The following is a 24659-nucleotide window of genomic DNA, read 5'->3' as shown; positions in this document are numbered from 1 at the left end:
AGTGTGCACACATATACAACAGACAGCGTGCACACACATCACACAGACACACATCGACACATACACAGCAAGACACATCTGCACACATACACAGCACATGCACGTATACAGCATACACCCAGACAGCATGCACATACCACACAGACACACATCGACACGTACACAGCACACGCACGTATACAGCATATACACAGACAACCTGCACAGCATGCACACACGTATCACACAGACACATGGATACATACACAGCAAGAGACATCTGCACACATACGTAGCACACTCACGTATATAGCATACACACGTACACAACACACACACAATGTGCACACGTTCTCAATATCCACGTGTACAGTGTGCACGCATACAACACAGACACACCTACACAGTGTGCACACACACCACACAAACAGATCTACACATACACACAGCACAGACACATCTACACACAGATACCATACAGGCACACGTACCCACACGTACACTCATTATTGACATTATTGGCTAGTAGTCACTTAACCATTTGCACTGCTCAGGGGCTCCAAACAGTGACATAGCCACTGCCCTTCCAGGCTCCCCTGCAGTGAACCTCTGTGAACAGGTATCCCTGCGTGGAACAGGGAGGCAGGGACGTCGTAGACAGGTCCAGTCAAATCCACAGCAGTGGGAATGCTGAGCATATGTCGCGGTTAGCAGGCGGCATGCTCATGTTCCCATGAGAGGCCAGCGAGGCAGGTACTGAGACAAGGGTACACCGAGAATAAAGAGCGCAGTTGTCCGATACTCTAGAAAGACACATTGCCTCCCAGTGGCCTCAGCCAGTCCTTAGTGCCGGGGTTCTTTTGTGTGCTTCTTCAGTAACTGGAAGGTACCCCTTTAGTAAGACAGAGAGGAGAGTGTCCCCTGGCCACATGAGGAGCCGGGACCCAGGCTTCTGTGTGCTGAGTGTCACCTGGCCTGCTGGCGAACAGCTTACATCTTCTCTCCGCCCTTGGTCTCTACCTCCTGGGCCTCTGTTTGCTGAGAAGTGGATGACTCAACTGTCACCTTGAAGGAAACAGCCTGTCTGAGCCCCATTTTATCTGGGTGGGCAGAAGTGGGGTGTCTGCAAAGGCATTGCAGGTGACTGCATGGCAGGTGTGGCAATCGTTGGCCCAGAAGCTTTAGCTAAGACACATGTAAACATGCCAATGAACATGCGTGTCTATGAGTTGTCGGCACATGGTGTAGGTATGTGCATATGAACATGTACGTGGTATGCGTAACGTGGGGAGAAAGGGAGAGATCAGGGCACCGCCACAGCTCTGAATATAGCAACATGTGACAACTTTCACATATTTGTTTCTGAAATTGCTGTGTAACCTTTTGTTTTTTTTGCAAAAAAAAATAGTTTGTGTGTACACGTATGTATATCTATATCTGGTGTGTGTGTATCTTAATGCCTTGTATTCAGTTGATTTCCTATGTAGTATGTAGCCCAACGTCATCTGACGTGCGTTTAGATACCTTACCTTGTGTTGGGAGTTGCAGCGGGGAGAGGTGTGGGAAAATGTACAGGGATTTAATAACTTAAAGTGGTTTAAGGGGATTTTCAGGTCACCTTGCTGGAGCCTGGAGTCCCTGGGTGGTACAGATGCTGCTAACCAAGAGGTTAGAGGTTCAAGTCCACCCAGAGGTACCTGGAAGAAATGCCTGGTGATGTAGTTCCAAAAAAAACATCCATTGAAAGCCCTGTGGAGCACATTTGTACTCTGCACACATGAGGTCGCCACGAGTTGGAGCTGACCCCACGGCATCTGGTTTCCTAACTGGTTGCTGGGACTGGGAATGTGGGAGTGAGCTGTGAATTGGAATCGTTTGCTAATGTTCTCATCTTTCCTGCAGACCAGCCAGTGTGCAGCGTTGGGGAGATAGTCCAGGAGGAGGCGGGGACCCACCGCACCCACGGACACAGGGCCAGTCTCCACTCTCTGCGGGCAGCGCCCACCCACAAGAAGCCTCGGAGCTGCTCCAGAAAGGCCGGTGCCGAGCGGGGACGCTGCCTCGTGATTATCGATACTCAGAGGAGGACAGCCCGGCAGACTTGCTCCCACTGCTCTGCTCAGGACCCCCGGCCCCGAGCGCCTCCTCGTCCCTGCCTGGGCGAGGTGGGGACGCCTGGGTGGTGAGCGCTGTACCCCTCACCAAGCGGCCGGCCCCACAGAGGCCCCCGCCGCCCAAGCGGGAGCCCCGGAGGGCCAGGGGGCTGGACAGTGCAGCCGTGGGAGCTGTTCCTACTGAGGCCCCGCCAGCTGCCCCTCTGGACGTGTGTGTGAGCCGACTGTCTGTCTCCCAGAGCCCACCTGCCGTCGCCCGGCCCCATGACGCCCCGCCGGCCGCCCCCAGTGAGCATGACCACCAGCATGTGAATGAGGACCCGCCCAAACCTGGGCACCCACAGAGAGCCACCATGGAGACCTCCCGCTCCCCTTCCCCGCAGTTTGCGCCACAGAAGCTAACTGACAAGCCCCCCCTGCTCATCCAGGATGAGAGCTCAACAAGGTAGTGTCCTGGACCCAGAGCCCCACACCTTCCTCCATTTATGGAGCCTCCTTGCACAGGAGGTGGCTCCTTGGCCACTGTATGTTTTCAGTGGATGGTTCTGGGGTCATTTTTGGTGGACTCCTCGCTTCCGCTCAAAACATTTAGTTTTAACGGCAGTTCCGGTGCATAACCACAGTGGGAAAACCATAACTATCATCATCGAAATTTTAATGAATTGGGGAGAGCCCACCTTCACAGGAAACAGGAGGGATGTAAAGTCAGTGACAGCGTCCCCCCTCCCCCTCCATCCCAGCTGTCCCTTTCTAGGTGCTTCTGCAGACTGTTGTTGTTAGCTGCTGTGAGTTGGTCCCATGCCATTCCCATGATCACTTGGGATCAGACTGTTGTGGGCCATAGGGTTTTCACTGGCTGATTTTCAGAAGCAGATCGCCAGGCCTTTCTTCCTAGTCTTAGCCTGGAAGCTCTGCTGAAACCTGTTCAGCATCACAGCAACACACAAGCCTTCCCGGACAGATGGGTGGTGGCTGTGGATGAGGCACATCGGCCAGGAATTGAACCTGGGTCTCCCTCCCACCTGGAAGATGCGAGTCCTACCACTGAGCCACCACTGCTCCATCTGCAGATCCAGAGGGCGCTTTTGCTAAGCACTTGCCATATTTGTACTCAGAATCAGGCTTAACCTAAGCACTAGACGCTGAGGTGAAAGTGGTGATTGCCATGACGTCCAGTGTTTCCACGTTGCCTCTTTTTCAGATCTTTTGAAGTTACAAAGCTAAGCTGGCATACACCTTTTTTTCTGGTGGGAGAAAACCAGTCCCATTCCATGGTGCCATTGTCACAAGTTCAGGCATGGTTTGACCTTGGCCTGAAGATGTTGATCAGTGTCAACAGGCTGAGTCTGCATACCAGGACACTGGTGGTTTGGCTTCTTCCATATAAAAACACCAACTCCCTGAGTGCCCGTGAATTGTTGAAACAAGGGGAGAGTGGCCTAGGAAACTCTATAGGGCAGTTCTCTACCCTATAGAGGACATCGGGTTTTTTTTTCTTTTTCTTTTTGGGTAATCTTTACGGAAGCCAACTGCCACATCTTTCTCTGGTGGCGTCACCGGTGTGTTTGAACCATCTACCTTTCGGTTTGCAGCCGAGTGTTTGATCTCTGTGCCACCATGCCTCCTTTAGGAGGAAGGGAAGAAAAGACAACATAATTTCCTTTTATCCTGAGGACCACACTGTTAGAAACAGGCAAGAACCACACTACATCCCCAGCCACCAGTTTAAGGAGAAAAGCAACACTGAATTGGGGGCACAATAGCTTTCCTTGTGCTGAGTGAAATCAGGTCCATAGTGCAACGTCGTATGAGTAGCTTCAGCTCAATGACTTAGACACAAGTCCTGATTTTTGGTTTTGCAAATTTTGCCTGGTCTTTTTTTCCCACTGTCCTATGCATGCAGGAGCCCTGGTGGTGCAGTGGTTAAGAGCTACAGCTGCTAACCAAAATGTCAGCAGTTCAAATCTACCAGCCATTCCTGGAAATCCTATGAGGCAGTTCTCCTCTGCCCTGTAAGGTCGCTATGAGTCGAAATCAACAGCAGTGGGGTTGGGTTTTTTGTTTTTTTTGTATACCTTGGGTGTACGTGCCTGGGCAGCAGCAGACTGCTGTGTTTATTAGATATGACTTTTAACAATATTTTAAAATGATCTGGTCCTGGTGGAACTCGCTGGCATATTCCCTGCCCCCGACATGTGTGGCTGAAAACACTGGGGCCTCAGTTGTCACAGACAGAACACTTCGTAGACCAGGCACTTTCTCTGCCCTCTCCTCCTCCTCCTCCCTGTCTCCCCTGCTCCTTTCACGGAGAGGCTTTAAAAAAAGGAAATATGTTCTTCCTGAGCCACTTGAAATGACACAAAGCCACTGTGTTCCCTGTTTGCTGCTGGGATCCTTATCTCACTGGTATGAAAAGACTGTATGAAGGTGAAGTGGACGTGCACTGGAGGGTTGGCAGTTGGAGTGATGGGCTGGAAGGTGGGGTGGAGGGCTGGGAGTCAGAGTAGAGAGCTTGGGAGGTGGATGGAAGATGAGTGGAGGGCCGGAAGATGAGTGGAGATCTGGGAGGTGGATGGAAGGTGAGTGGAGGGTTGGGAGGTAGATGGTATGTGAGTAGAGGACTAGGAGGTAGATGGTATGTGAGTAGAGGACTAGGAGGTAGATGGTATGTGAGTAGAGGACTAGGAGGTAGATGGAAGGTGAGTGGAGGGCTGGAAGGTGGATGGTAGGAGAGTGGAGGGCTGGGTGGTGGGGTGTTGGGCTGGGAGGTAGAGTGGAGGGCTGGGAGGTGGATGGAAGGTGAATAGAGGGTTGCGTGGTGGATGGGAGGTGAGTGGAGGGCTGGGAGGTGGATGGAAGGTGAGTGGAGGGTTGTGTGGTGGATGGGAGGTGAGTGGAGGGCTGGGAGGTAGACGGGCAGTGAATGGAGGGTTGTATGGTGGATGGGAGATAGGGTGGGGGCTGTGAGGTGGATGAAAGGTGAGTGGAGGGTTGTGTGGTGCATGGGAGGTAGGGTGGAGGGCTGGGAGTTGGATGCGAGGTGAGTGGAGGGCTGGGAAGTGGATGGGAGGTGAGTAGAGGGTTGTGTGGTGGATGGGAGGTGAGTCGAGGGCTGCGAGCTGGATGGAAGGTGGACTCCTGGTTGAGGGCAAGATGTGGGATGCACAGGAGCCTGTGAGCGAGCTTTGATGCGGGCTTGGCGGGGGCGGGGGGAGCGGGTGGAGCTCAGCATCAGGTGAAGATAGTCCCAGTCCTTATAGAAGAGGTCGTGTCCGGTGCCCTGAGAATGTGCCCAGCATCTGCAGGCCAGCACCGGCTGTGCTCCGAGGGGCACTGACATAAGACACAACAATTCTGTGAAGACTGCTCATCAGTTGCAGATTTGAGAAAATCAAACAGTTGTCACACGCTGGCCACATGACCCCACAAGGCATCGTCAGAACCCATGGTGGCGGGGAATACTGTGCACCGGTGGGAAGGTCCCTGGGCGGCTGATGACAGGAAACCGAGTTAGGGGTGCAGGGAATGTGCCGAGCCTGTCTGGGCACATGCGATGGATTGTGGCTACCCCCCCCAGCTCCGGCTCTGGGGGTCTTTGAGCCAGGTTTCCCCCGCTGGGAGGGGAGGGAGGGCAGCAGCCTGCGGAGTGCTGGCCAGGGCATGCTTTGCCTTCTGACAGTTCTGCTCTTTGTAGAATTGAGCGGTTGATGGAGAACAACACGACAGTGAAGATGGTGCCCATCAAGATCGTGCACTCAGAGAGCCAGCCCGAGAAAGAGAGCCGCCAGGGCCTGGCCCAGCCTGCCGAGCCGCCCACCCTGCCCAGCGGGCTGGAGCGCGACCAGATCAAGACGCTGAGCACATCAGAGCAGTCCTATTCCCGCTTCTGCGTGTACACTCGGCAGGGCGCCGAGTCTGGGGAGCCACCCCGAGCCCGGCCGACCGAGCCCGAGCCCCCTGGCGCCCAGGTGCCCCCCACCAAGGAGAGCTGTGCCTCCCCTGGGGGGCTCAGCTACATGAAGGCCAAAGAGAAGACAGCAGAGGACCTTAAGTCTGAGGAGCTGGCCCGTGAGATCGTGGGGAAGGACCGGTCCCTGGCTGACGTCCTGGACCCCAGTGTGAAGATGAAGACCACCATGGACCTGATGGGGGGCATTTTCCCCAAGGACGAGCAACTCCTGGAGGAGGCCCAGCAGCGGAGAAAGCTGCTCCCCAAAGGCCCCTCCCCGCGGACAATGGAGGACAAGTGAGTAACGCTGTCCCCAGTTGGGGCGTTTGACCCTTGTGATTCCGCCTGCTGTCTCGTAGGCAGAAATGGGGTGGTGGCAAGTAGCAAGGGCTCTCCTGCTTCCAGGATTGCTTTGGAGTGGATGGATTTTCAGGGGGCCTGCCGCGATGCTTAGCCCTTTTTGGCTTGATTGTGATGCCTCAAGAGAGAAGTTAAAGGCACCCTGGCTGGTGTTATCCCTGGATGCAATTACCTGGGGACCTGGGAAGGGCATGAAAATACCCACTACAGCCCACCCCCCAGCCCCCAGCTTTCCTGGCTTGAGGCATTTGACCTAGAGTAATGCTCACAGGTTTCCTTTCTGTAAGACAGTGGGTTGTCAGCTGGGGGCAATTGTGCGTGTACACGTGGCAGGGCGCCGAGTCCGGGGAGCCGCCCGAACCCCGGGCAGCCAAGCCCGAGCCCCCCGGCGCCCAGGTGCCCCCACCAAGGAGAGCTGTGCCTTTTGGGGACGTTTGGCGATGACCTGGCTGTCAGAACTTGGGATGAGGGGGGCATGCTGCTGGCATCTAATGAGCAGAATCCAGGGGTGCTGTAAAACATCCTATAATGCACAGGGCAGCCCCCACCACAAAGAATGATCCGGTCCCAAATGTCAGTCGTGTCGAGGTGGACTTGTTAGTTGCCGTCAAGTTGTTGCTGACTCATGGCAACCCCATGTGTGCAGGGTAGAACCACGTTTCGTGGGATTTTCAAGGCTGTGACCTTTCAGAAACAGATTGCCAGGCCTTCCTTCTGAGGCACCTCTGGGTTGGTTCAAACCTTCAACCATTTGCCTAATAGTTGAGCACTGAATCACCTGCGGCAGCCAGGGACTCCTCCAAGGTGGAGAAATCCCATCATCAGAGGAGTAAAGGCTCAGGTTGAATATGTTGTTGGTAGGTGCCGTCGAGTCAGTTCCTACTCATAGTAATCCTATAGGACAGAGTAGAACTGCCCCATAGGGTTTCCAAGGAGTGGCTGGTGGATTCAAACTGCTGACCTTTTGATTAGCAGCCGAGCTAGAGAGTTGTTGGCTTTTTTATGTATACATGAGTGGCTAAATTAATTTTTCTTGGTTTTGTAAATAGCACTTTGATGCCTTTCTTATTGAGCAATTTGACCCCAAAAGTGCACGTGGTTCCATCTCTCCTGTTGGACGTCGTCACTCTACACCCCATTGGCAGCAGGTCGGAGAGCCAAAGAGATGCAGCAGAAAAAGGGAAATGGGACAAAACAGACCAAAGCGACAGGGACGAGTGGCAGCCGGCAGAAAGGCGTGAAGGAACCATAATTGGGATGTGGGTCCCGTTTGTATTGTTACACACATGCCGTCACCGTGGACTCGAGCCCCGGTGAAGACAGCCTGCACCCTTGCCTCCACAGTGGAGAGTTCTAGACACACCTGCTCAGTTCAGTGCTTTGCCCTTTTTTAAAACTGCATTCCCTAGACTTTATCCATTTACTAATCTTGGAAGAGCCTGCATTTTGGTTTTTAGTGCTAATTTGATAGTGATCTAACATGTTGTTGTTAGCTGCCATCGAGTCAGGGCCAACTCACGGCGACCCTGTGTGTTAGAGTAGAGCTGTGCTCCGTGGGGTTTTAAGGCTGTGACCTTTTGGAAGCAGATCGTCAGGCCTTTCTTCTGAGGAACCCTTAGATAGGTTTGAACTGCCAACCTTTTGGCCAGTCATCAAGAGCTTGATTGTTGTTGCCACCCAGGGACTGCTTAGACTTTATCCATTTGTCAAGGCCTTTGGAGTTCTAACCTGGTCACCTCTTTTTTTCCCCTCTTACTATTCTGTCTCCCTGGCTGGTGTTCTTGTTTTAGAGCTACCACTTATTTGTCACACCTGGGGGCAGGGGCCGTGGGGCACGGCCACACACGCTGTCAGCGATTCACGTTCTGACGTTCCCCTCCAGGAAAGAGGAGCCGAGTGTGGCAACGGCCATGTCCCTGGCCACCAGCTCCACGTACTACAGCACATCGGCCCCTAAGGCGGAGCTGCTAATCAAGATGAAGGATCTGAAGGAGCAGCAGGATGCCCAGGAGGACTCAGGGAGTGACCTGGACCATGACCTGTCGGTGAAGAAGGTAGGCCTGCAGCTAGAGCCGTCACCTCAGCCTGCGGGACAGTAGGCGGCATCAGCTCCACCGTTTGTACCCCAGCTCTGAGCCCCAGCCAGATATCTGAGATGCCCTTGTGTTCGGCTTCTACAGAACAATGAAATTTGGGGCAACATCATTAAGCCCGTTGTGGTTAAGTGTTTGGTTCCTATCTTGGACCTGTCTACGGGGTCCAGTGTCCAGTTATCTAAATCGGCATCATTCTATTTAAGTTTAGCTGGGGTGTCCCTTCTACACCAATAAAAACTGAGTGGACTTCATTGTATCAGCCAGTCACATATCCTTCCCTGAATATCAAGTCCAGGTATCTTGGGTAACCAACAGTAGATCCAAAAGTGCTTTATAAACCAAAACGTATCATTTTTTCAGCTCCAAAAATTTGCCTGGGTACATGGGGATAGAGAAAAGTAGGCAAGACAGAATACAACTTTTCTCTGAGGGAGCTTATGTTCTCATGGGAGAGACGACCAGCAAACAGATCAATAAAAATTATAATATTGGGATTGGCAACTACAACTCAGGGGCCAAATGTGGCCCACCACCTGCATAAGGTTTTATTGGTTCACCAGTCACTATTGACTCGACTCTGACTCATGGCAACCCATCAGTGTCCGAGTAGAACTGTGCTCCACAGGGCTTTCAGGAGCTGATTTTTCCAAAGTAGATCGCCAAGCCTTTCTTGCGAGGAGCCTCTGGGTGGACTTGAACCTCCGACCTTTCGATGAGCAGCCAAGCACGTTTACCATTCGCACCACCAGGGACTCCTATTAGCACACAGCCACCTTCATTCCTTTCTGTTCATTGACCTGGCTGCTTTCACACTCCAACAGCAAAGTTGTGTTTCCACAGAGAACATACAGCCCACAAAGCCTAAAATATTTACTCTCTGGCCCTTTACAGAAAAAGTTTGCTAACCACCTGAGATAGGACATCAGGTGATAAGAAAATTCTTGCAGAGCAAGGGAACAAGCTGAGTCAAAGAAATTCTTTTGTAGAGAGAGCTTTGATGCAGTATGACGTGATTGGAATTCTTGTCTTCCAAATATGTGTTTTTGGTTTTGAGGAGTGTTTTTTTTTTAAGTACATAAATGCCTTCAAAACCACCCACCTGTCAGGGATAAGTAAAAAAATAATTAACCTGTCATAAAGATGAAGGGAGCCATGGTGGCGCAAAGGTTAAGTGTTTGGCTGCTAACCACAAGTCTGGCAGTTTGAACCCACCATTGGCTGCACCGGAGAAAAACCTGGTGATCTGCTCCTGCAAAGATTACAAAACCCAAACCCATTGCCATCAAGTCAATTCGGATTCATAGTGACCCTACAGGACAGAGTAGAACTGCTCTGTAGGGTTTCCTAAGCTAAAGTCTTTGTGGAAGCAGACTGCCACATCTTTCTCCTGTGGAGCCCCTGGTGGGTTTGAACAGTCAGCCTTTCAGTTCACAGGCCAGTGCTTAACCACTTCGCCACCGGGGCTCCTTCCCCTAAAGATTACAGCCTAGGACACCCTATGGTGCAGTCCTAGTCTGCCACATGGGGTCACTATGAGTCAGAATCGATGGCACCCAGCAACAACAACATAAACCCAGTGGGTAATCAGGTTACATACGCAATGCATAGTATCCTGTGCAGTGGCTTCTCCTGCCTGAATCAGTCCTTGGGATAGAGTCGATTTATGTTCGATTTCTGCAGCTTCTTCTCACCCCACATTTCTGGGATCGATGATGACTTTCATTTCCCAGGCACTTAGTGCATGCCAACCACTGGCCTCAAAACACTGCACTTACTTCATTTCAGCCCCTTCACGGCAGTCTTAGAGGTCGTGGTAGGACTCCCCCATCTGACCCTAGAACACGGTCCTGCGAGCTTCAGCAAGGCTCCAAACTCCTGCGTGCCCACCCTGGCATGTGTGCCGCTCACCGCTGAGCTGAGCCGACTCCCTCTGGGATCAGAGTTTCTAAACTGCCCTGTGCCTGGCCCTCCAGGGGTCCGTTTTACATAGGATAGTCTTTGTTATAACAGCCTGAGCTTTAAAAACCTTCATCAGACTTGAATATTCAAATCAACTGTTTAAACTTCATTTTGTTTTATATAAACCAGTTGCTGGTCTGTCGACTCCTGCTCATGGCGACCCCTTGTGTGCCAGAGTAGACCTGCCCACTGTAGGGTTTTCAATAGCTGGACCTTTAGGAAGCATATCACCAGGCCTTTCTTCCAAGGCCCGTCTTGGTGGACTTGAACCTCCAATCCGCAGTTAGCAGCTGAGCACATTAACTAGTTGTACCACCTGGGGACTTCTTTGTTTTATATGTTGCTGATAGGTGCTGTGGAGTCGGTTCAGACTCACAATGACCCTGCGTACAACAGAATGAAACACTGCCCTGCCCTGTACCATCCTCACAGTCGTTGCTATGTTTCAGCCCATTGTCGCAGCCACTGTGTCAGTCCACCTCGTTAAGGGTCTTCCCCTTTTTCACTGACCTTCTACTTTACCAAGCATGATGTTTTTCTCCAGGGATTGGTCTCTCCTGATAGTATGTTCAAAGTAGGTCAGACGAAGTCTCCCTGTCCTCACTTCTAAGGAACGTTCTGGCTATACTTTTTCCCAGACAGTTTGTTTTCTGGAAGTCCGTGTTATATTCGATACTCTTCACCCACACCACAATTCAGATGCATCAGCTCTTCAGCCCTCCTTACTCATTGTCCAGCTTTTGCATGCACGTGAGGCGATTAAGAAAACACCATGGCTTGGGTCAGGTGCACCTTAGTCCTTAAAGTGACACCTCTGCTTTTGAACACTTTAACGAGGTCTTTTGCAGCAGATTTGCTGAATGCAATACATCGTTTGAGTTCTTGACTACTGCTTCCGTGGGCGTTGATTGCGGATCCAAGTAAGGTGAAATCCTTGACAGCTTCAGTATTTTCTCATGATATTGGGAGCCCTGTTGGCGCAGTGGTTAAGAGCTTAGTTGCTAACCAAAAGGTTGGCAATTCAAATCTTCCAGCTGATCCTTGAAAACCTTACAAGGCAGTTCTACTCTGTCCTGTAGGCTAGCTGTGAGTGGGAATCAACTCGATGGCAGTGAATTTTGCGGTTTGGATCATGATGTTGCTTATTGGTCCAGTTATGAGGATTTTTGTTTTCTTTATGTTGAGCTGTAATCCATACTGAAAGGCTGTGTGGTCTTTGACCTTCATCAGCCAGTGCTTCAAGTCCTCTTCACTTCCAGCAAGCAAGGTTGTGTCATCTGTATATCACAGATCGTTAATGAGTCTTGCTCCAGTCATGATGCCACACTCTTGTTCATGTAGTCCAGCTTCTCAGATTATTTGTTCAGCATACAGAATGTGTAAGTACAGTGAAAGGATACAACCCTGACTCACATCTTTCCTGATTTTAAACCACCCAGTATCCCATCGTTCTGTTCCAACAACTGCCTCTTGATCTATGTACAGGTTCCACATGAGCACAATTAAGTGTTCCGAAATTCCCATTCTTCACGGTATTACCCATAATTTGTTATTGACTACCCAAAGTCAAATGCCTTTGGGTAGTCAATAAAACACAGGGAAACGTCTTTCTGGTATTTCCTGCTTCACCCGGGATCTGTCTGACATCAACAGTGATATCCCTCATTCCGTGTCATCTTCTGAATCAAGCTTGAATTTCCGACAGCTCCTTGTCGATGCACTGCTGCAGCTGCTTTCGAATGATCTTCAGCGGAATTTTACTTATGTGCGATATTGATATTGTTCGATAATTCCCGCATTCTGTTGGATCACCTTTCTTTGGAATGGGCACAAATATGTATTTCTTCCAGTCGGTGGGCTAGGTAGCTGTCTTCAAATTTCTTGGCACAGATGGGTGAGCACCTCCAGCATTGCATCCCTTCGTTGAAACATCTCAGTTGGCATTCCATTAATTCCTGGAGCCTTGTTTTTTCATAGTGCCTTCTGTGCAGCTTGGACTTCTTCCTTTAGTACCATCCGTTCTTTATCATTTGCTACCTCCTGAAATAGTTGAATATCGACCAGTTCTTTTTGGTACAGTGACACTGTGTATTCCTTCCATCTTTGTTTCATGCTTCCTGCATCCTTCAGTATTTTGCCCATAGAATGCATGAAAATTGCAACTCGAGGCTTGACTTTTTTCTTCAGTTCTTTCAGCTTGAGAAATGGCAATGGTGTTCTTCCCTTTTGGTTTTCCATCTCCAGAACTGTCCACATTTCATTATAATACTTTGTCTTCTCAAGCCACCCTTTGAAATCTCCTGTTAAGTTCTTTTACTTCATTTCTTCCATTTGCTTTAGCTACTCAACGTTCAAGAGCAAGTTTCAGAGTCTCCTCTGACATCCATATTAGTCTTTTCTTTCTTTCCAGTCTTTTTAATGACCTCTTGCTTTCTTCATGTATGATGTCCTTCCACAACTCATCTGGTTCTTGGTCATTAGAGTTCAGTGCCTCAAATCTGTTCTTTAGATGATCTCTAAATTAGGCTCCTGTAGACTTCCTGTAATTTTCTTCAGCTTCAACTTGCATATGAGCAATTGATGGTCTGTTCCACTATCGGCCCCTAGCCTTAATTCTGATGATATTGAGCTTCTCCTTCGTCTCTTTCCACAGATGTTTTCGATTTGATTCCTGTGTTTTCCATCCAATTAAGTCCATGTGTATAGTTACTGTTTATGTTGTTGAAAAGAGGTATTTGCAATGAATAAGTCATTGGTCTTGCAAAATTGTGTAACGTGATCTTCGGCATCACCAAGGCCTTGTTTTCCAACTACTGATCCTTCTTCTTTGTTTCCAGCTTTGGCATTCCAATCACCAGTAATTATCAGTGCATCCTGATTGCATGTTTGATCAATTTCAGACTGCAGAAGTTGGTAAAAATCTTAATTTCCTCATCTTTAGCTTTAGTGGTTGGTGTGTAAATTTGAATAATAGTCGAATTAACTGGTCTTCTCATAGGCGTGTAGATATTGTCCTATCACTGACAGCGTTGTGCTTCAGGATAGATATTGAAATGTTCTTAGTTTGACCACAAATGCGATGCCATTCCTCTTCAATTTGTCATTCATGGCCTGGGAGACCATATAATTGTCTTATTCAAAATGGCCAATACCAGTCCATTTCAGCTTACTAATGCCTAGGATATCAATCTTTACGTGGTCCATTTCATTTTTGATGACTACCACAATTTTCTTACATTCATACTTCATACATTCCACGTTCCAGCTATTAATGGATGTTCGCAGCTGTTTCTTCTCATTTTGAGTCGTGCCACATCAGCAGATGAAGGTCCCAAAAGCTTGACTCCATCCACGTCATTAAGGTCAACCCTACTTTGAGAAGGCAGCTCTTCCCCAGTCATATTTTGAGTGCCTTCCAACCTGGGGGCCCATCTTCTGGCACTACAGCAGACAGTGTTCTGATGCAATTCATAAGGTCTTCAGTGGCCAGTTGTTTCAGAAGTGGATCACCAAGCCTTTCTTCCTAGTCTGTCTTAGTCTGGTAGCTCCGCCAAAACCTGTCCACTGTGGGTGACTCTGCTGGTATTTTAAATACCGGTGGCATAGCTTCCAGCCTCACAGGAACACAGAAGCCCCACGGTAGGACAAAGTGACAGGCGAGTAGTGGGTACTGGACATAGACACACTAACTGTTGTACATTTAAGAATCTAAATTGCAAGTTTCAAAGTATGAAGCGCAAAGTGCCACATAGGTCCTTTGAATCCTTGGGAAGATGGAGGTTAGAACAGAATCTACCTTCGGTATCACCAGAAGGCCGTGCCTCCAGTATTATTTTACAGGACATTACCAGAATAAGGACATACTTATTTTGCTTTAAGCTAAATGCCAGTGATTCGGCCACCTCAGGAGGAAGGCCTGGCGAGCTACTTCTGAAAAGTCAGCCTGTGGAGCACAGTTCTGCTGTAGCGCACGTGGGTTGCCATGAATTACAGCCAACTCATCAGCAACTGATTTTGGAGTCCCTGCGTGGTGCAGATAAGGAGCCCTGGTGGTGTAGTTGTTAAGTGCTCTGCTGCTACCGAAAGGTTGTGGGTTTGAACCCACCAGCCTCCCCTCAGGAGAAAGATGTGACAGTCTGCTTCTATATAAAGATTAAAGCCTTGGAAACCCTATGGGGCAATTCTGCCCTGTCTATGGGGTTGTGGTACAGTTGCTATTAGTTGAAATTGACTCACTGGCAATGAGTTTGGTTGTTTTCTTTTTGTTATTGAGAGGGGTTGCTGGTGCAGACGATTAACATACCTAGCTGCTAACCAAATGGAGGTTTGAGTCCACCAGGATAATCTGCTTCCAGAAAATCACCCACTGAAAACTCTGTGGAGCACAGTTCTACTCTGATACACATGGGGTTACCATGAGTTGGAGCTGACTCAGTGGTAACTGTTTGTTTTGTTTTGTTTTTTTAATTTTCTTTCAGTCTTATGACTCCTTTATTATCTAAATCCCAAAACCACATTGCCATCGGGTCGATTCCGACTAAAAGCGACCCTGTAGAACAGAGTAGAACTGCCCCATAGGGTTCCCAAGGCTGTAAATCTTTATAGAAGCAGACTGCCACATCTTTCTCAGCAGAGCGGCTGGTGGGTTCAAACCACCGACCTTTCGGTTAGCAGCCGAGCACCCAGCCTCTGCACCACCAGGGCTCACTCTGTTCTTATTAAATGCTGCAGAAGCGAACTTCCCCCAGTTCGGATGGTGTGTGTGGTAATGTAGGCGCTGCGGCCAGCAGGAAGCGGTGTGCTCGTTTGGGGGACCTAATGACTGTCCCTCCGCCCTGTGCACAGCAGGAACTCATTGACAGCATCAGTCGCAAGCTGCAGGTGTTGCGGGAAGCCCGGGAGACGCTGCTGGAGGACATCCAGGCCAACAACGAGCTCGGGGATGAAATGGAGGCCATCGCCAAAGATGTCTGCAAGCCCAACGAGTTTGACAAGTTCCGTATGTTCATCGGGGACCTGGACAAGGTGGTGAACCTCTTGCTGTCACTGTCAGGCCGCCTGGCCCGTGTGGAGAACGCCCTCAATAACCTGGACGACAGTGCTTCTCCTGGGGACCGGGTATCTATACACGCGGCTGTGCTGGGAGTGGGACGGTGGTCCCCGGGAGGGCATGCCCTGGGGTGTTGAGAGAGTGAATTCCTTAAAGCCGGGCCCAGTTTATGCAGAACCCTATCGAAATGTTGAGCAGTGCTCACGCCCTCTCCCCTCTTGGAAAAATCGTGTAGCATTTGGTGGAGGTGGTTGTTACTTGCCTTTGTGTCTATTGCAACTCACGGTAACCCCATGTGTACAGGGTAGAACGATTCATAGGGTTTTCAGAAGCAAATCACCAGGCCTGTCTTCCACGGCGCCCTGGGTGGGTATGAACTGCCTACCTTTCACTTAGTAGTTGAGCACTTAACTATTTGCACCACCAAGGACTCCTCTCTTTCCTTTTAATTGAAGGAAAAAGTTGCCAATAAGATGCAATGACTTGAAGCACCGTCACGGCCCGAGGGCTGCTGTGGACTTCAGAAAGAGCTGTTGGCTCCTATTAACATTTTTTCACGTATTCCCGCTGCTCATTCCTACCCATTGTCTCTTCCTAGATGGTATCTTTTCTTTTTAACTTTGACCACACGCAGTTGTGTGTGATTGCTTCCCTAAAACCAGCTGCCATCGAGTTGACTCGGACTCATGGTGGCCCCATGTGTACCACAGTACAACTGTGCTCCACAGGGTTCTCAGTGGCTGACTTTTCAGAATAGAGTGCCAGGGCTTAACCGCTGGCGCCACCCAGGGACGCCTCTCCTGAGGCCCATTTTACAGATGAGGAACCCGAGGCACCGAGAGGCTCCGCCCTTCAGCTTCACCTTCCTGGGCCTATGGGAAGTGGTTCCGTTTCCATGCCACAGGTGCAGAGCCGCGGCCTGGACCTCCTGCATGGCCAGCTTGGGGGAGAGTCAGTGTGTCAGGCAGCCGAGCTGTGGGGAGGCTGAGACGTTCCGAGATGGGTGTGCTAACGTGTTAAAAGCTGTAGTGCCCCCTTTCCCGATAGAAAACAAACATGCAGGCGGAGGGTACCCACGAAACTCCTTCTCTTTATTCAGTGTGTCCCGACCCTTGCTGATTTTAATAACCCAGTCCCCATCTCTGCAGTCCGTGAGTGTCTCTGTCCCCTTTGGATAGGATTCGCCTGCTTTACTTTGCCCTTTCGCATGAAAATACTGTATCCAAAGGTCCAGGTGTTCCCAGACAAGGGTTAAAAGTGGGCAGTTTGCAGTTTGCTTTCCAAGGGCAGAGCCACAGGGGTACTGGTGTGGTCACTGCAGGCAGGTGCCCTGAAAGGCTATCACCGGCCCATCATGGAAGCAACCCACAAAGTGCAGTTCCTGCTATCAGCCTCTGTCTTGATAACCATGGCACCAGCTAGCCTTTATGGAATGCTTTCTGTGTGTCCCGCGTTTTGCAAAGTGTTGCTGCATCCTGGAGGCCTGTGTGTGGCGATAGGTGAGCTTCCACCGCAAAGCTGTGCAGCGGCAGGAGGCTGTGGCTATCCTGATGCCCGGATACAATGCAGAAGCTCACGTGCCATAAATGAGCCCCTGGCATTTGCCAGCCTACATTTTCTTTTCTTTCTTTTTTTTTTTACAGCATTTCACGTAGGAATCTCATAACATCGAAATTTGGTATGGAAGGTACAGTTCTATAACATGAGCAACAGTGACCTTGACCAAGCTATTGATTGCATTCATGACTTTTAGACCTGAATTCTTTGACCTTGGCTCAAAGTGCTTTGTGCTCAGTAAGGCAGATGTGGGACCCTTAGGCTCATGGGCACGCACAGCTACTATCAGGGCCTTGCTGCTCTGAGCCAGGGCCGCAGGTGCTTGTTGGAAACCACCAGCCTGCATCTGAAGACATTAAACGACTTCATCTCTTCCTCCTTGAGCTCCATGGTCTTCATCTCTTCCTCCTTGAGCTCCATGGTGTCCTTGTGTGCTTTTCACTAAGCGCTGAGCTTAGGGAACCCAGGAGGGTGTTCTGCAGGCAGAGTGTGATTGTGAGTGGCGTGTTGTGGCAGCTCTCATTTCGGAAGCGGGGTCTTCCGTGTCCGCCAGAGCAGGACTCCTGTTAGGATCAAGGATCCCAATCCCCAGCCAGACCCCATTCACAGCCCTGTGTCATCTCAGTCTCCTGCCTCCCCCAGCATGGTCACATGTCCGCTTTCATAAACATACCCACAGACTCCGTCCTCTTCTGCCTGAAGGGTCTGGAAATCCTTCTCTGGAGTTTCCTTACAATATTTTCCTTTTGCCAACCTTTCTGCAATTACGTCATAGAAAGGGCGTTGGCACACTCCTAGTGGCTCACTCCTAGTGCTGGTCCTTTGTACTATCCTTTTGGGCATCTCAAAATCCCTTTTTTGGGGGGGAACATCTCAAAATTCTGTATCTTTTAGTCCCTTGATTGTTCTGCTTACCACTATTCTTGCTAACCACTTAAGGCCTGTAAAAACCGGTTGCCATCAAGTCAATTCCGACTCATGGCAACCCCATGTGTGTCAGAGTAGAACTCCATTCCACAGGTTTTCATTGGCAGATTTTTCAGAAGGATATCACCAGGCTTTTCTTCCGAGGTGCCTTTGTGTGGATACGAACCACCAACCTTTGGGTCAGCAGCCAAGCATGTTAAGTGTTTGTTCCTCCCTAGGAACTGTGGGAGGAAACTCAGGCCATGAGGGGCTTAGGGAGGGCTAGGGTTGGGTCTGCTGTGGCCACAAGGTGGCGCTGTCCACCTCACACACTGAGAGCCATGCAGAACCCATCAGGTCTCTGGTCCTTGGGGTAGGGGACTCCAGGTCCCCATTGGTAACCTGGTGGACAGCTGTGGGAGCAGACCCCAGGGTGACAAGCAGGGTGACCCGTGCTGTGGTCCTGCCTGACTGGGTTGTGTCTCTGTTCCCACAGCAGTTGCTGCTGGAGAAGCGGAGGGTCCTCACCCAGCAGCATGAAGATGCCAAGGAGCTCAAGGAGAACCTGGACCGACGGGAGCGCGTCGTGTTTGACATCCTGGCCAGCTACCTCAGCGAGGAAAACCTGGCAGACCACAAGCACTTTGTGAAGATGAAGTCGGCCCTCATCATTGAGCAGCGGGAGCTGGAGGACAAGATCCACCTCGGCGAGGAGCAGCTCAAATGTCTGCTCGACAGCCTCCAGCCTGAGCATAACAAATAGGGGTCTCCCGTGGTGAGTAGGGAGAGGCCCAGCCCAACTCCAGCGGCCAGGGCAGCCCACCCTGTGGTTGAGCCTTGGAGAGACTGTCCCCTGCAAGATGGCTCTTGGAAAAGCAATAACTCCTCTGTTTGTTTGGGATGCTGTATTTAATTGTTTGGTTTCCCTTTGCATGGCTGAGCTGGGCAGCTCGTTATTGGTCCTTTCCTCAAATGTGACCCTGCACCGAGTCTCCACACTGGACGCTGGCGCAGTTGTACATGCAGTGGTTACCTGGAGGGTCAGCCTGCTGTTCCCCTGTCTTCGGGTGCTGTACTGACGCTGGGACACCAGTGAGCATTTGCCACTGGGAGCCTGGTGCCATTGTCGCTCACGTTGCCTCCAGGACACAGCCGCCATGTGGGTTTTGTCTCTGCTGAAGGGGCAGCATGAGCATGGGTCGTCTCAGCCGTATCCTGGTGTTTCTGGGCCCAGCAAACATCGTGATGGTGGAGATAATAATAATTTATTAACGGTTTGGTGTGGTGGATCATTTCCTAGTGGTTAAAAACCTGCTGTGAAATAAATAGCCCAAGTGTTGGGTTCACTCGTTCTCAGACGAAAGTCGCCACTTAACGCAGTCGTTAAACACACTCACGCACAAAGCAGACAGGTAGCTCAGGTGCTTCCTGCTCGACAGCACGGTTCAAAGGACGTTTTCCCGCCAAGCAAATTAGTTGGGTTAAGAAGTGTGTCTAGTGATAATGTGCTTGTTGGATATTTGTTTCATGAGACCAACTTAGTATTTTTTAAGTTATGTTTCCCCCTGCCCATCTGTTTTGTGGATGGGTGATCTGTCATGACAGTTGGCTGCTGTCCTCTTGTTGCCTCCCAAAACCTGTGACCATGCTGTGAGAGAACATTCCATTTATTGTCAGAACCCTCCCGCTGGTCTTCAGAGGGCCTGTAAACCCTACAACGTCAAAATACCATTTTGTTCTGCCATGGACTTGAGAGATTTGGTGCTCCTTTGATTGGTGGAGACTCCGGGATTCTAAAGTGAGTCTGTTCGTGGAAAACATACTATCTAGCTGTCATTTCCCATTGGCGAGTCACAGTTGGGAGAAAATATTTGAAAACCCGGTATCTGATGAAGGACTTGTATCCAGACTGTATAAGGAACACTGAGAACTCAATGGTAAGAAAACAAACAGCCCAATTAAAAAATGGGTGGGACACTTGAACAGACCTTCACCAAAGAGGACACACACGTAAGATATGCACGTGAGAAGATGTGCAACCTCCAGTTGCCGGCGTAGAACCTCCTTAGTCATCTCATGTGTTTCTTCAAAAGTTTCCATCCAGTTAAATGCATGGTTAACGGTGAGCGAGTTCCTGGATGCTCTCCTGTTCAGTAATATTAGGACATTGGTTGTATTAAGGGATCCTTTTCATCTTCTTTTCCCTTTATTTCCATAAACGAAGGTTTCCAGAAGGTGGGGCGATTTCCCTGGGTCAACAGTGACCACAGCCTTACCAAAACACGGAACAGTTTTAAGGAGGAGAAACGCACCCTGCTCAAGCCATCAGCCGTGTGCTGGGCTGCAGAGCTGCCACCCTAATGTGAATGCACCCTGTGGAGCCATGGAGCTAGACTGGCATGTGCCAGTCACACAGGGGTCAACCACCTTTCTGGCAGTCACCCCAGCTCAGAAAGCTCAGTGTTCTTTCACAGGTTGGTACTCCTATTAAAGCCAGCTCTTTCTGATTTGAAAAGCCTGTGTTTCTCCTCTTTATTGCCCATTTGTCACTTGTTATTAGACCTGGTCGGGTCACAAAAGATGGAGCTGACTGTCCCCAAACCTCCGTCTCTCTCCGAGCAGAGAAGACATGGATGGCTTCAGTGCATTTGGTTTTTCAGTTAGACAAAACACACATTCTTTCACCTGTGATTCTTCCCCTCCACCACCTCTGTGCTGTGTGTACCAAATGGGAATAATAGAATCCGTGTGTCTTGTCTTCAGCCTTTTGGTTTTCTGCCTTTGGGCTTTCTCGTACGTAGCATATACCGCACTGTGTTCTCCTTTTAGCAAAGCAAAGCCCGTTTCATCACAACCGGCCCGTCCATTCCCCTACATGTCTCTTCAGTTGTCTGCTTAGTGGGGACCCAAAGATTCCAGGGAGTCGATGTACACACTCTGTATATAGTTCTCTTCTGGCATATAAAAACAATCTGGTGCTAGGGTTGGCCCTGGGCTTTCCGGGGCAGGGTGTGGCTGACTCCTCACCTCTGTCTGTCTGAACTCAGCTGTGGAGTGCTCTGTAGCAAGATTTCAGTCAGGAGAATGGCCTGGGGCTCCTTTCCTGCAGCCCACCCACCGTGGAAAATGTGTACAGATTTCATGCTGGACACTTAACATGTACCTATCAACAGATCATCCTGCTTGACTGTGTAACAAAATAAATTTACTGTCTGTTCGAGTGAATGCACCATGTCTTTGATTTACTCACAGTCCGTCTTTTTAAAAAATTGACGTATCCTTACCATGTGTCAGAGCCTTAAACCATGGAGTAAATTATCTATTAAGTGATTGTGTGTAGGTGTGTGACTACTGATGCCAGTCTAGTTAAAGCCTGATGCATGTGCTAAAACCAGACAAAACCCATTGCCATCAAGCTGATTCCAGCTCGTAGCGACCCTATAGGACAAAGTAAAACTGCCCCATAGGTTTTCCAAGGAGTGCCTGGTGGATTCGAACTGCTGACCTTTTGGTTAGCGCCGAGCTCTTAACCACTGCGCAACCAGGGCTCCAGGAAGAAGTCCACGGTATGGGGTGTATCAGTTAGCTACTGCCGTGCTAAGGCTGCATAACAAATACCTGTGAGATGTCAGCAGTGTAATCGAGGGGTATTTGTTGAGCTCATGAGTCTATAGGTCAGCAGGCCCACCTAGGCTGGGCTGTGCTTCACAGGACCAGCAGGCTGGGGGCATGTCCATGGCAAATGCACAACAAGCCCAGTCCCAAAGGTGCTTTTCACATCGTGGATCACATCACACCTGCTAACCTTCCATTAGGAGTGCCTGGGCGGTTAGTGTGCTCAGCTGCTATAACCTAGAGGTTGGAGGTTCAAGTCCACCCAGAGACACCTCAGAAGAAAGGCCTGGCCATCTACTTCTGGAAAATTGGCCATTGAAAACCCTGTGGAGGACAGCTCTGCTTAACACACACAGGGGCGCCATGAGTTGGAGTCAACAGCAACTGGCTTTTAACCTTCCGTTGGCCAAAGAGAGTCACGTGGCTGGGCCCTACCCCCTTCAATGGAAGGAACCGTGAAGTCCCATGGCAAAGAATGTGGATACGGGCAGGGGTGAAGAATTGGGGCCTGAAGGACTCAGCCTCCCACACCGGGGTCCGTTTGATGGAGAATCCACTAAGCTTCCTGAACCCTGGAGCCATGTTGCCTAGAGCAAAGCCACCTGGGTCCCCTCCTAGTCATCTGGCTGCGAGCAAGTGACGTAGCCTCTGGGCTGCACTCTCCTCAGTGGTAACTTGAGATGGGCCGCTGTGACGTTAAATAGGTTGACATGGTAAACCGAACCAAACCAGTTGCCTTCAAGTTGACTCTTACTCATGGCGACCTCAGGTGTGTCAGACTAGAACTGTGCTGGTTTTTCAGAAGTAGATTCCCCAGGCTTTGCTTCGTAGGTGCCTCTGGGTGCACTCGAACCTCCAACCTTTTGTTTTGCAGTCGAGCGCTTAACTGTTTGCACTACCAAGGGATTTCTTAATATATGTTAAAGTGCTTAGAAATCATGTGTGATGCAGGAGCGTGTTGGCTGTTAATCCTGTTTTCCTCCTCCGTCCTTGGGACCTGGAGGAAATGCCATCTGTGGTCACAGGTGTCACAGCCACTCCAAAGAGACAGTTGAGTTCTCTGGCTGGTAGGACGAGAAGTGTGTGTCCTGGAGTAGGTTCTTGGGACTGAAGGTCAGACAACTGGAGTTTAACTGAGAAACATCAGACAAACCCAAATTGAGGAAGAGTCTTCAAAAACCAAACTGAAGTTCTCTTCAAAGGGTTCGGGTCATAAAAGACAAACTGCAGAGCTGCTCTTACTGAGAGGAGACAACACGACAACAAAAGGCAACTCGTGTGATTCTGTATCGAATCCTGGACCACAAGAGACATGCTGGTGGAGTGTGAGTAAGGTCTGTAGATGAAAGTATTGACATTAATTTCTTGGTATTCATCATTGCGGTGTGGCTAATGTAGGTTGTTTGCATTTGGGAAATCTGGGTGAAAAAATATGTGGAGTTATTTGTGGTATTGGCAAAATTTTTTCTAAGTTTGAAATTACTGCAAAATGAAAAGTTATTATTATTTTTTTTAATTTTAAGGGAGTTTTTCCTTCAGCCTCATCCAAAGCTCCTTTTCTTGTGTTTTGTTGTAACCATCTAGTGCTTTAATGTGGTATCCAAGAGGCACTTTAAAGTTCATATTTTATCATAAACAGAAGGATCTAATATGATCAGTATTCCATAGTGTGGGTCATGGCAGCATGCAAAGCTAATTCCAGCACCTATAATCCCTTATTGAGTTTATTAGTTTACATAAGAGACTTGCCCACTAGTCCTGAAGCCCCTCGAGGAGCAGGTTTCCTGCTTACCTGTGATTGTTGACCCAGTACTTGGTACAGAGAGGACAATTAATTTATTCTTTAAAAGAGTGATTATTAAGAGTGAATAAATAGGTCCAGAGTAAAAGAGAAAGAAGGAAACCAGAGACTCAAAGAAGAAATTAGTTGATAGGACAGATAGTTTACATGAACCACGACCTCATCTACCCTGAGACCAGAAGAACTAGATAGTGGTACCCCGCTACCACTACCAACCGTTCTATTCAGGGCCACAATAGATGGACCCTGATAGAGTGGGAGAAAAATGTGGTACAGAACCTAAAGTTCCTAAAACAAAACAAAAAAACCAGGCTTGCTGGACCGGCCAAAACCGGAGGACTCCCCAGGACTATTGTCCTACAACAGATACTTCCATACCTTGAACTGAAACTAACTCCTGAGGACACCTTGTAGATAAACAGCAAATTGACTAAAAAAATAATGAATATCACCTGTAAGTACTGTGCTTCTTTAAAAAACCGTCTATATGAGACCAAACAATTACTTTAAAACAAAGGTGAGAATGTAAGGGAACAGGGAAGCTACATTAATGGAAACAGAACAACTGGAACGAAAAAAAAAAAAAAATGAGAATGTTCACACATTTTGAAGAATGTAACCAATGTCGCTGAACAACCTGTGCGGAAATTGTTGAATGGGAACCTAAATTGCTGTGTAAACCTTCATCAGAAACAAAATATTATTTTTACAAAAGTGAATAAATAGAACAGCTGGGAGCACAGTACAATTCACTGAGCAGAGTAGCTGCCATCCTTTTCTTTCATGACGTGTAGTGTATTGCATACCCACCACGTACAGGCACAGGCAGTACTGTGGACTAAGTGCTAATGACAGTATGTGTGAAAGGCTCAAAAAGCCAAAAGTAACAGCTTGAGGAAAACAAATATGAACTTCTTCAGCCTCATTCTCAGTTTTGCTCCCTGTATCCTCCTGGTTTCTCCCCACCTCAGCCTCTTCTGTTCCAGGATCCAGCTAGGGAGGAGCGTTATGTGTGCCCCAGGCAGGTAAGACAGGAGAGGGCATTGAGGCAAACCCTAATAGGAAGTTTCGTCATAAGCATGCTTAGTGCTAATCTTCTAACCCCTCAAATAAGGAAGGTGGGAGTGCTCAGTGAAGCCAGGGATGTAACTGATGAAAGATACCTCTTTTCAAAGGTGCAAATCAGGAACAGTCCACGACAGAGCAGTGCTGGCTGGCAGTGTAACAGCAGTCTGATCCAGCAGAATAACGGGTTCCTTTTGCTCCATTTAGT

At 49.3% G+C, this 24659-nt stretch overlaps 2 protein-coding genes across 3 annotated transcripts in view; both read left to right on the top strand.

Annotated features, from left to right (window-relative positions):
- The window catches only part of LOC135227219 (protein Shroom2-like), a 141062-nt gene extending 138657 nt beyond the window's left edge, over positions 1-2405 (top strand). Inside the window, exons 8-9 of the mRNA XM_064278771.1 lie at positions 1882-2283; positions 2333-2405. Coding sequence (XP_064134841.1) covers positions 1882-2283; positions 2333-2405 — 475 coding nt within the window. The remainder of the gene's footprint in view (positions 1-1881; positions 2284-2332) is intronic.
- LOC100658435 (protein Shroom2) lies at positions 2266-21185 on the top strand. 2 transcript variants are annotated; one of them, XM_023539684.2, is made up of 5 exons: positions 2266-2538; positions 5788-6339; positions 8285-8456; positions 15306-15575; positions 18467-21185. In XM_023539684.2, exons 1-5 carry the CDS (start codon positions 2447-2449, stop codon positions 18731-18733), a joined length of 1353 nt encoding a protein of 450 aa, XP_023395452.2. In that variant the 5' UTR covers positions 2266-2446; the 3' UTR covers positions 18734-21185. The 2 variants fall into 2 exon arrangements, with proteins under 2 accessions (XP_023395452.2, XP_010598503.2); XM_010600201.3 differs by having other exon boundaries at positions 15303-15575.
- Positions 21186-24659: the final 3474 nt, after the last annotated feature.

The sequence above is a fragment of the Loxodonta africana genome, chromosome Y, assembly GCF_030014295.1.
Source record: "Loxodonta africana isolate mLoxAfr1 chromosome Y, mLoxAfr1.hap2, whole genome shotgun sequence".
NCBI classification, from domain to species: Eukaryota; Metazoa; Chordata; class Mammalia; order Proboscidea; family Elephantidae; genus Loxodonta; species Loxodonta africana.
Note: the sequence above shows the minus strand (reverse complement) of the source record. Positions and strands in the feature narration are given on the sequence as shown.

Bases quoted from the DNA above. Each gene is read 5' to 3' on its own strand.
- LOC100658435 (XM_010600201.3), top strand. From the start codon at position 2,447: ATGGAGACCTCCCGCTCCCCTTCCCCGCAGTTTGCGCCACAGAAGCTA. The intron at 2,539-5,787 runs GTAGTGTCCTGG...TGCTCTTTGTAG, and splicing joins CAGGATGAGAGCTCAACAAG to AATTGAGCGGTTGATGGAGA. The intron at 15,576-18,466 runs GTATCTATACAC...CTGTTCCCACAG, and splicing joins GTGCTTCTCCTGGGGACCGG to CAGTTGCTGCTGGAGAAGCG.